This window comes from Salmo trutta, chromosome 8 (genome assembly GCF_901001165.1).
Source record: "Salmo trutta chromosome 8, fSalTru1.1, whole genome shotgun sequence".
Classification (NCBI taxonomy): domain Eukaryota; kingdom Metazoa; phylum Chordata; class Actinopteri; order Salmoniformes; family Salmonidae; genus Salmo; species Salmo trutta.
This window is the reverse complement of record NC_042964.1, coordinates 42,383,761-42,395,315: the sequence shown is the minus strand read 5'-3', so window position 1 is coordinate 42,395,315 and position 11,555 is coordinate 42,383,761. Positions and strand designations below refer to the sequence as shown.

Below are 11,555 nucleotides of genomic sequence, written 5' to 3'. Positions count from 1 at the left end.
CGACTTAGTTTATTTTGTTTAATTTTCATTTTTCAAATGTAATTGGCAAATGTTAAATGACCCTCTTCCTGCTCTGAAAACAATTTTAAAAAGTTTGTTTGGCAAAACATGAATAAACCAAAAGACAACAAATTGGTCAGTGTGCTAATCATTCTGCTTCATACACTGCTGGCTCAAGTAGAAAATAGATTTAGCCTACTTACATGGCTGCGTTTATACAGGCAGCCCAATTCTGATCTTTTTTTCACTAATTGGTCTTTTGAAAGATTGGATGTGAAAAGATCTGATGTGACTGGTCAAAAGACCAATTAGTGGAAAAAAAGATCCAAAATGGACTGCTTGTGTAAGCGCAGGCTAAGAGCATGCACCATCACCAGAGGATAGTGGGATACCAAACGAGAGATATTTAAATGAATGTAAAGTGTACAACATGAAGTGATGAAGTGCACTAAAACACGTTTAATAGAACATCTCCCATTGACAGATGTGAAACAGATACTGATCAACAGTGCAAATATATAGAAATAGAACAAACATGACATGCAAGTTAATAGTATGAATGATAACATAGAAGGATCAAATTTCATTCAGCCTAACTTACAGATGACAATGTCCCAATAACCTTTACACACAAAGCCTGATAAAACTGGGGAGTTAGCCGCTTTCCATTTTCCAGTGTAAAATACATATTTACAGGATATAAATATATTATAATGGTAGTCATATGAGGATACTGTCCATAACAATAAATAGAACAATTATGATTGTCGGATCCTAATCAGTTTACTCTTATTTGGTTCAAAACAAACTCCCAGCAATCCACATACTTGTGATTGGAGACTTCTCTTCCTGGATTCCCCCACAGGTGAAGGGACAGTAGGTGCACGATCAGCAGCAGGCTCCAGGTCCCATATCCACAAAGCGTCTCACAGTAGGAGTGCTGATCTAGGATCTGTCCATACAATATTATCTTATGATCTAAAAGGGCAAAACTGATCCAAGCTCAGCACTCCTACTCAGAGAGCTTTGTGGATATGGGCGCAGGTTACAGGGCTACTCCTGTACGTGGTTGTCTGTCAGGAGCGGAGCAGCACGGTTGTTCACATGGGGATCTGGGAGAACCACCTGGAAATAGCGAACACGCAGAGGTACAGTGTAAATACACTACTACCAGTGAGACACAGGGAAACTGGTACATGTAAGGATTTACCATCATTTTGCGACATAGTTTCAGTGGCAATAAAGAAGACTGGGCTCACCTCTCTAGGTTTATATGGGCCTAGTTTGAAGCGACAGCAGACTATGTCGAAACAGAAGCCAACAAACCCATGGATCATGCCTGTGGGAGAGAGAAGATCAATGAAGATGTTCAGGGTGCATTTCTCTAACGTGGCACAGTATCAGGCTGGCAAAGCAGCCGTGGAATGATTTGTGAGACATGAACAGTATGAGGTCTGCCCATGACCCTGGGTGGTAAGAGTGAGTGTTGTCTGGACCTGTGGTGGAGAAGATACCCCCGATGATGCCACAGAGTCGTACCAGGAACTGCCAGAGGGGCATGTGCTGCTCACTGACCGTCACCATCAGAGAGCTGGTGTCGTACTTCATAAAGATCCCAGACACGCCGTGGCTGCCCGCCGCATGGTTGATCACCCGCTCCTAGACCAGACAGTGGGTAGGTAGAGTGGGGGTTAATCTCTCTTTTATACACATACACACTAGAGGTCGACCGATTATGATTTTTCAATGCCATTTATGATTATTGGAGGACCAGAAAAAGATGATACCGGTTAACTGGCCGATTGTAATGTATATATTTGTAATAATGACAATTACAACAATGCTGAATGAACAATGAACACTTCTATTTTAACTTAATATAATACATAAATACAAGCAATTTAGTCTCACATAAATAATGAAACATGTTCAATTTGGTTTAAATAATGCAAAAACACAGTGTTGGAGAAGAAAGTAAAACTGCAATATGTACCATGTAAAAAAGCTAACGTTTAAGTTCCTTGCTCAGAATATATGAAAGCTGGTGGTTCCTTTTAACATGAGTCTTCAATATTCCCAGTTAAGAAGTTTTAGGTTGTAGTTATTATAGGAATTATAGGACTATTTCTCTCTATACCATTTGTATTTCATATACCTTTGACGATTGGATGTTCTTATAGGCACTATAGCATTGCCAGCCTAATCTCGGGAGTTGATAGGCTTGAAGTCATAAACAGCGCTGTGCACCAAGCATTGCTAAGAGCTGCTGGCAAACGCAGGAAAGTGCTGTTTGAATGAATGCTTACGAGCCTGCTGCTGCCTACCACCGCTCAGTCAGACTGCTCTATCAAATCATAGACTTAATTATAATAAAACACACAGAAATACAAGCCTTAGGTCATTAATATGGTCAAATCCGGAAACTACCATTTCGAAAACAAAACGTTTATTCTTTCAGTGAAATACGGAACCGTTCCGTATTTTATCTAACGGGTGGCATCCCAAAGTCTAAATATTGCTGTTACATTGCACAACCTTCAATGTCATGTCATAATTATGTACAATTCTGGCAAATTAATTACGGTCAATGTTAGGAAAAAATGGTCTTCACACAGTTCGCAACGAGCCAGACGGCCCAAACTGTGCGTATACACTGACTCTGCTTCCACTGAACGCAAGAAAAGTGACACAATTTCCCTAGTTAATATTGCCTGCTAACATGAATTTCTTTTAACTAAATATGCAGGTTTAAAAAAATATACTTGTGTATTGATTTTAAGAAAGGCATTGATGTTTATGGTTAGGTACATTGGTGCAACGATTGCGCTTTTTTAGCGAATGCGCTTTTGTTAAATCATCCCCCATTTGGCGTAGTTGAAGTAGGCTGTGATTCGATGATAAATTAACAGGCACCTGCATTGATTATATGCAACGCAGGACAAGCTAGTTAAGCTAGTAATATCATCAACCATGTGTAGTTAACTAGTGATTATGTTAAGATTGATTGTTTTTTTTATAAGATAAGTCTAATGCTAGCTAGCAATTTACCTTGGCTCCTTGCAGCCACAAGGTCCTTTTGATGCTGCACTCGCGTAACAGGTGGTCAGCCTGCCACGCAGTCTCCTCGTGGATTGCAATGTAATCGGCCATAATCGGCGTCCAAAAATGCAGATTAACGATTGTTTTGAAATCGGCCCTAATTAAATCGGCCAGTCAACCTCTAACACACACACACACACACACACACACACACACACACACCTTTCTAGCATCTAGCCTTTGTGTATGTGCATGTGTGTGTTTGTAAGAGAGAAATCTATGACTGTCTCAGGTTGTGATGTGGTGTTATACAGCAGAGCTTGAAGTAACTTTTGGCAGCCAGCAGAGGGAGCGGAATGGACTGGATGGATGGATGAGGAGACTGATCCATTATCTGAACCTACTGCAGCATCCTCCATGGTCAACATTAAATAGAATTCCTTTCCCCCTGATGGTTAATATAAGGATTTGGGGAAGGTAGGCTGATACTAGATCTGTGCCTAAAATCAGGACTTACCCTCTCCGTCACAGAGAACTGGTGTGTGTCTGCCGACACCTTGGACGTGTGCAGTTTGGTAGGTACCACCGTAATGAAATACTGGAACATCTCATTATCTGCAACAACAAGACAAAGAGCTAAGCCTTTTAGCCCATCCATCTAGTGACAGACTACACAGAATACTTCTAGAAAAGGTGAAATAGGGGGCTTCAGTTCTTTCCCCTGGAGAAACTAGGCTGCTTTGAACGGCAAGTGAATGAAAGCAAGCCTGCAGTGAATCCACTTCAAATGGACACAAATAGCTACATTTTCTCCCTGCAAACTCATGACGCCATGCTGAGCAGAATAGGCTGGAAGTGTGGATCAGAGCTCATGAACATTATCAGCCTACACACAGTCTGGGTTTTGACAGTGTGGCTTATTCACAACACAATATTGTTGCTACAAAGTACCCCAATATACAGTCACTTACAGCTCTACCATTCTGTAATCATAGCTACACATTGAGTAACAGCTGAATGAGGTTTGATAAGAACATATTAATGTGTTTACTTCCTGGTCTCGGTGAGGAGGATCAGTAACTTACGGTTGCTGGTGATTTTCTCTGTCCCGTCCAGAGGATTGATGATGCCGGGGATCTCTTCTCCGAAAGACAAATGGTCTATCCGATGGGAGAAGTTGTACGCTGCAATGCATTGATGAAACCCAGCTCACATTCAGTCAGGTGAAATGGGACAGTGAAAACCTCTATTTGGGAGTGAATCATTCTGAGAAAATAGTTATTTGGCACTGCATTAGAATAGATACGGCTCTTATCTATCACTTGAAACATGGAAATGCAGATGCAATGTAAGCAACCTGAGAACAGTACTAATGTAATGAGTAACTTATGCAAATGAGTGTCACCATTTCCTGGTCAGGCTGACAGAGAACTTACTGTCATGGCTTACAAAAGCTGCTATATGAGCATGGCCACGAGGATGATGAATAGGCCTGAGAAAGACAGAGGGTTAGAAGCGTGAGGAGCATTTTCATCAAAAAGAAATATACTGTGCTCTATAGGTTGAGTGCCCTTTTCCCCATCAGACATATAGACTCATAAATCATTCGCAGCATCAATTTGTGGAGCTTGGAAGCTTCTAACGTATGAGACAAACTCCATAAGCCTCTGAGTCTTTGGCAGTATTACATAGCTTTCCCCCATTACACCCATAAAGAATGATTTACATACAAAATGCACTATTAAATATAAACCGGTTGTTCGGGCCCTGAATGCTGATTGGTTGAAAGCCGTGGTATATCAGACTGTATACCGTGGGTATGACAAAACATGACTATTTACTGGTCTAATTACGTTGGTAACCAATTTATAATAGCAATAAGGCACTCCAGGGGTTTGTGGTATATGGCCAATATACCACAGCTAAGGGCTGTATCCAAAGCACTCTGTGTTGCGTCGTGCGAAAGAACGGCCATTAGCCATGGTATATTGGCCATATACCACACCCCCTCAGGCCTTATTGCTTAATTATAAACTGGGTGGTTTGAGCCCTGAATTCTCATTGGCTGAAAGCCATGGTATATCAGACCATATACCATGGGTATGACAAAATGTTTAGTTTCCCTGCCCTAATTACGTTGGTAACCAGTTTCTAATAGCAATAATGCTCCTCGGGGGTTTGTGATATAAGGCCAATATACCACAGCTAAGGGCTGTGTCCAGGCACTCCACGTTGCATTGTGCATAAGAACAGCCCTTAGCCGTGGTATATCGGCCATGTACCACACCTCCTCGGGCCTTGTTGCTTAAATATATCATGCTTATAGGAAAGTGTACAGGTATCTTACTTTCCCACTGTGACGTGGAAGTTCCCAGCCACTTTGTTGACGTAGACGTGCCCATGTATCCTACAAGCACTTAAGGGCTCTGAGGCGGTGCCCTCTCTGAAGACACACACACATACTATTACCTTTGTAGGAAAACATATCTGTACTTAATGCATTTTCCCAACACCTCAGTAGTGATGCATTTTGCATTTGAGAGCCCTACCAACTACTAACCTTGGGGGGCAAGGCGAGCCCACTAACCTTGGGGGGCAAGGCGGGCCCACTAACCTTGGGGGGCAAGGCGGGCCCACTAACCTTGGGGGGCAAGGCGGGCCCACTAACCTTGGGGGGCAAGGCGGGCCCACTAACCTTGGGGGGCAAGGCGGGCCCACTAACCTTGGGGGCAAGGCGGGCCCACTAACCTAGGGGGCAAGGCGGGCCTACTAACCTAGGGGGCAAGGCGGGCCTACTAACCTAGGGGGCAAGGCGGGCCTACTAACCTAGGGGGCAAGGCGGGCCTACTAACCTAGGGGGCAAGGCGGGCCTACTAACCTAGGGGGCAAGGCGGGCCTACTAACCAAGGGGGCAAGGCGGGCCTACTAACCTAGGGGGCAAGGCCGTAGGGGCTCCCTTTAGAACACTCTTGTACAAGACCTCCTGTAGAGAATGCTCCTCCCTCAACCTGTTCTGTATCAGCAACAGGGTCCTAAGGAGAGTTGGGAGAGGGAGAAACAGGTTAACTACTCATTTCATACAGGAAGGACGACAAAATCGTTTTTTCTTTTGGAATGTGGTTGAGTGAGATTTTCAGACTATTAACAAAGTGCTTAAAGGGCCAATCTACAATTACTACCTCAATTGTTTTACGTTTAAATTCATGATATATAGCCATTGATTATGTAAGAATAAAACATTATAAAATGTCTCATGAGCTTAGTTTAACTGTGTAACCCAATCAGAACCCAAAATAGAAGCTTGTTTTACTATTTTGTTTATAAATAATTTACTTGTAAACAAACACTGTATAGGCTCAACAACAAAAAAGACCAACTATCATTCTGATATCATGGATGGTCAGTCCTTGGATCCAACTGAGTAAACTGCTTACCTGTGCCACAGTTTTTGCTGTGGGGTCAGCTCAAAAATCACCTGAACATTTATACACAGGGAAGAAAATAGATCAGGGTTTGGGACAACCAAAGTCTATTTGTATGTAATAGAATGCTCAGTGATGTACTCACAGGCTCATACTGAATGCCATTTGATGTTATCATAGTCTCTGCCAGGTCCAGAATGTCTGCACCCACATCTGAAACAGCACACCAACTCAGTCTTTAGCTCCAGGGGGTTGTGGGGGAAATTATACAGTACATCATAATACATTAATCATGAAGGCCTAGATTTCATGAATGATTCCAATAAATCACGTGTGATAAGGTTGAATACTTACGTTGGCATTTCATGGCAACTGTAATATCTATGTTTATTCTCAATTTACTGTAAATGAACAAAAAGTATTGTCAGATTCCAAGATAATGTACTGGCAGTAAAACACAGTTCAGGCTTAAATAAGAGCTTATCATGATGAAACAAAATCAACAGTTCTATGTACCTTGAAAAATCTTTATCCACTTCGTATTCATACTTCATCCAGGTGTCCCGATACACAAAGAACTCAAAGAAGGCCAGCAGTGCCATGGCAGTGAATGCTATCAAGGACACTATGGACGGGCGAGAGAAGAACATTAGCGACGTCATTCAAAGTTGGGGCTATTGAATCAGCATTCAGACATATGTAAGCAGTATTGAGAGTGAAATCTCACCTGTCCCCCCTGTGGCTGTGGTCTCAACATAGCTCTCTGGGACCTTGGGGAAGGCATCCAGCTCCTTAACCAGACTCAGGGCTTTCTTCCTGTACAGACGCCTCATCTTCAGGACCACTCTCCACGTCCTCCCTTCATACACCTAACCTGGGCAAGTGAAATCATACAGAATAGTCCATTATGGGGTTTTTCTAATCTGTGTAATATAGGAATAAAACAATATGCAGGTTACCACCATCATCGCTGCACATACCTGACTAGGCTTGATTGGCAATGTCACTGACACCACATTCTTCCAATCAACTAACTATCTAGTTTTTTTCGAATGAGTTACTAACCACATGTAGTGCTGAGCGATTAACCAAAATGGTGGTTATTTTTCAGTTTTTAAACAACTAATTCCTTCTTTTTTCTGTGAGCTCAATGTGCACATTGCAGTTTCTCTAGCGACAAATCAGATCCAGCCTGAACTGTGCGATGTAGTAGGGAGTTGTAGTTTCCAACAGGCCAATATTTTACATAGTTTAGCACATAAAACATGGTAATTAACTACAATGACCATAATCCATTTCGCATCTACTTGTCAGGTCAGTTTATTTATTTTTTACACCTGCTGAGGAAGAGACAAGAAGGCATGACCATTTAAAAAAATATATATTTAACCTTTATTTAACCAGGCAGGCTAGTTGAGAACAAGTTCTCATTTACAACTGCGACCTGGCCAAGATAAAGCAAAGCAGTGCGACACAAACAACAACACAGAGTTACACATGGAATAAACAAGCGTACAGTCAATAACACAATAGAAAAAAAGAAAGTCTATATTCAGTGTGTGCAAATGGCGTGAGGAGGTAAGGCAATAAATAGGCCATAGTAGCGAAGTAATTACAATTTAGAAAATTAACACGAGTGATAGATGTGCAGATGATGATGTGCAAGTACAAATACTGGTGTGCAAAAGAGCAGAAAACAATATGGGGATGAGGTAGGTAGATTGGATGGGCTATGTACAGCTGTAGCGATCGGTTAGCTGCTAAGATAGCTGATGTTTAAAGTTAGTGAGGGAAATATAAGTCTCCAGCTTCAGCAATTTTTGCAATTCGTTTCAGTCATTGGCAGCAGAGAACTGGAAGGAAAGGCGGCCAAAGTAGGTGTTTGCTTTGGGGATGACCAGTGAGATATACCTGCTGGAGCGCGTGCTATGGGTGGGTGTTATCGTGACCAGTGAGCTGAGATAAGGCGGAGCTTTACCTAGCATAGACTTATAGATGACCTGGAGCCAGTGGGTCTGGTGACGAATATGTAGCGAGGGCCAGCCGACTAGAGCATACAGGTCGCAGTGGTGGGTAATATATGGGGCTTTGGAGACAAAACGGATGGCACTGTGATAGACTACATCCAGTTTGCTGAGTAGAGTGTTGGAGACTATTTTGTAAATGACATCGCCGAAGTCGAGGATTGGTAGGATAGTCAGTTTTACGAGGGTATGTTTGGCGGCGTGAGTGAAGGAGGCTTTGTTGCAAAATAGGAAGCCGATTCCAGATTTCATTTTGGATTGGAGATGTTTAATATGAGTCTGGAAGGAAAGTTTACAGTCTAGCCAGACACCTATGTATTTGTAGTTGTCCACATAATCTAAGTCAGAACCGTCCAGAGTAGTGATGCTAGTCGGGCGGGCGGGTGCGGGCAGCGAACGGTTGAAAAGCATGCATTTAGTTTTACTAGCGTTTAAGAGCAGTTAGAGGCCACGGAAGGAGTGTTGTATGGCATTGAAGCTCGTTTGGAGGTTTGTTAACACAGTGTCCAAAGAAGGGCCAGATGTATACAGAATGGTGTCGTCTGCAGCAAGAGCGACATCGTTGATATATACAGAGAAAAGAGTCAGCCTGAGAATTTAACCCTGTGGCACCCCCAATAGAGACTGCCAGAGGTCCGGACAACAGGCCCTCCGATTTTACACACTGAACTCTGTCTGAGAAGTAGTTGGTGAACCAGGCGAGGCAGTCATTTGAGAAACCAAGGCTGTTGAGTCTGCCGATAAGAATACTGTGATTGACAGAGTCGAAAGCCTTGGCCAGGTCGATGAAGACGGCTGCACAGTACTGTCTTTTATCGATGGCGGTTTTGATATCGTTTAGTACCTTGAGCGTGGCTGAGGTGCACCCGTGACCAGCTCGGACACCGGATTGCACAGCGGAGAAGGTACCATGAGGGGATATAGAGAACCACAGTGAGAGTCATAAAACCTAGTGGCCAAACAAGGAAATGGTTCCAATCATTTTTCCAGCATTCACGTTTCCCATAGGGGACTTTAGAAACACTTATAATAAGGCTGTGTTTCGTGTAGGCTTACCCTGGCGTGACGTTTTGTTAACTGTGTAAATCTCTCTAGGACAAGGTCACTTTTGATGGCTAGGTTTTATGTGTATTATGACACCTCTATTGAGAGCAGCTGTTTCTTGGCCAGGTATCTCTACCTGAAAATACATGATCAAAGTGATTGATAGTTGGTATTCAGCAGTCATAAAAGTATGCCTTATTTACTTTGAAGAACTATAAAATAGTGATTTTGTCAGACAGCAGCTCTATAGAGATGAAATGATGACTTGGAATTAAATAATAAAGTCATCAAATAAGAAAACATAATATAAACAACGGAAATAAATTAATGTGAATATGATGGTTAATAAGTGATAGCAGTAATGGGCAGTCACCACCATCATCATAGTACATTTATTAATTGTTTTATTCTGTGTTATTACTGCATTTAACCCAAATTCGAAACCAAATAATGAACCGAAATCGAACCGACCTCAAAAAGCATTAATCGCTCAGCACTACCTGCGTGAGGAAGTCCTCATCAGTATACTATTAGCTAGAAAGCAACGGGGGGTGGGCCACCAAGCCCAATATACATTCGTGTCCGTGGGCACTGGGCAATAACGTTATCTATGCAAAACAACTGAAATAGCCCACCAACGTCAATAGGATATATAGTGTTTCCTTTAATGGCTAGTGATAGTAAACATCGTACAGCCACATAACAACAACAGCATCACCAACGTAAGCTACATCAAGTTAGCAAAGATACTCATGGCTGTCTGACAACCATTCATTCATAATTGTCTCTTCTTACCTCGGTTTCATGCGTCTATACTCCGGTAAATTGATTGCAAAGCAGGTATCAATTCATAACATTATAACTAGTACAAAAATACGTTTGTTAGCTTGTAGCGTTCTTCACGGGTCCTGTCTTGTCTTAGCAACACGACCACCCGCTAGGCGATATGAACTGTCAATGGTCTTTTTCCATTACCGCCACCTGTCGACGAGCTCGCGAATGGTTCTAAATGTGTTGTCATTTTACGCATTGTACACCAGATGGCGCACAAGCCCGTGAAAATATTCTCACGCCGCATTCTTTGTCTTCTTTCAAAGCTTGTTCCCTAAAATGTAGGACATTATTCCAAATTTTGCATCATTTTATTAAGTTCAAAACTATTTTATGTTTACAGAATGATAACTATTTTTTATTAGCTTCACTATTTTAGACCTAGGTATATCATGCCTAGTATTTTGCTATTGCACAATAAATGAGTGTGATAATGTTTTTACAACATACCTTTTACTTAAAACATACACATTAAGTATACATTGCAATTCCGTTTTCCATTTTAACATATTTTCATCCCTTATAAATGTCCTGCTTTGACTGCATGTTGGCACACACTGCTTCTTCAACTGAAGTAACCACAGCAGGTTAGACTTTATAATAAATTAAGAGGCATTGTTGGGCTCATGCACAGTTCACATCAGTAGGTTATGAGAATTAGGGCTAGGGTTAGCTAAAATTGTCCCTGACGCAACTATAAAATATCTAACCACAACCAGCCCTGCCCTGAGAACAGTCTTGGTTTCCACTAATGCGACTCTGCTCAAACAGACCAATGCAGGCGAAGTCTCCTGCCTGGCTGATGCTTATTCAGACACGCCGACTATGGTACCAACAGCTCATTAAAGCAGCGTGGCTCCCCACAGGGAGCTGTCATGAAACCTCGGGGAATGCCCCAGGCCATATATATACACACCATCATGACTGATGGGCTTTGACCTTAACACCCTGCAACACCCTCAAATCAAGTTGTAGCGAGGCTACTTAAACATCCAAACTCAGTTACACTTACACATGTTAAAATCCGACAATTATTGGCATGTTTATGAAATATCAACTGCTAAATAGCATCATTGTGTCTCCTTAGGAGGGCTTCATAAATTATTCACTAGTATAAATACAGTATTAGGCACATGCCAAAGTCAGCAAATAACTGCATGTTTCCATAGGTGCAGTCACAGTGCCGCATGCTTTG

At 42.1% G+C, this 11,555-nt stretch overlaps 1 protein-coding gene across 3 annotated transcripts; it reads right to left on the bottom strand.

Moving 5' to 3' along the window:
- Positions 1 to 431: 431 nt before the first annotated feature.
- LOC115199000 (endoplasmic reticulum-Golgi intermediate compartment protein 2) lies at positions 432 to 10,551 on the bottom strand. 3 transcript variants are annotated; one of them, XM_029761481.1, is made up of 14 exons: positions 10,325 to 10,547; positions 7,189 to 7,335; positions 6,978 to 7,086; positions 6,816 to 6,862; positions 6,607 to 6,674; positions 6,474 to 6,514; positions 5,970 to 6,071; positions 5,387 to 5,482; positions 4,476 to 4,531; positions 4,125 to 4,223; positions 3,557 to 3,654; positions 1,497 to 1,659; positions 1,260 to 1,339; positions 432 to 1,125 (listed from the first exon to the last, which is right to left on the bottom strand). In XM_029761481.1, exons 2-14 carry the CDS (start codon positions 7,292 to 7,294, stop codon positions 1,054 to 1,056), a joined length of 1,137 nt encoding a protein of 378 aa, XP_029617341.1. In that variant the 5' UTR covers positions 7,295 to 7,335; positions 10,325 to 10,547; the 3' UTR covers positions 432 to 1,053. The 3 variants fall into 3 exon arrangements, with proteins under 3 accessions (XP_029617341.1, XP_029617342.1, XP_029617343.1); XM_029761483.1 differs by lacking the exon at positions 432 to 1,125 and having other exon boundaries at positions 1,576 to 1,659; positions 10,325 to 10,551; XM_029761482.1 differs by lacking the exons at positions 6,474 to 6,514; positions 6,607 to 6,674; positions 6,816 to 6,862.
- Between the last annotated feature and the right edge of the window lie 1,004 nt (positions 10,552 to 11,555).

What these genes read in the sequence shown, in the direction of transcription:
- LOC115199000 (XM_029761481.1), bottom strand. Translation starts at nt 7,294, where the DNA reads ATGAGGCGTCTGTACAGGAAGAAAGCCCTGAGTCTGGTTAAGGAGCTG. An exon ending in AGTTGCCATGAAATGCCAAC is followed by an intron (nt 6,675 to 6,815) that starts GTAAGTATTCAA and finishes GTGCTGTTTCAG; the next exon opens with ATGTGGGTGCAGACATTCTG. An exon ending in GGGTATCTTCTCCACCACAG is followed by an intron (nt 1,340 to 1,496) that starts GTCCAGACAACA and finishes TCTCTCCCACAG; the next exon opens with GCATGATCCATGGGTTTGTT.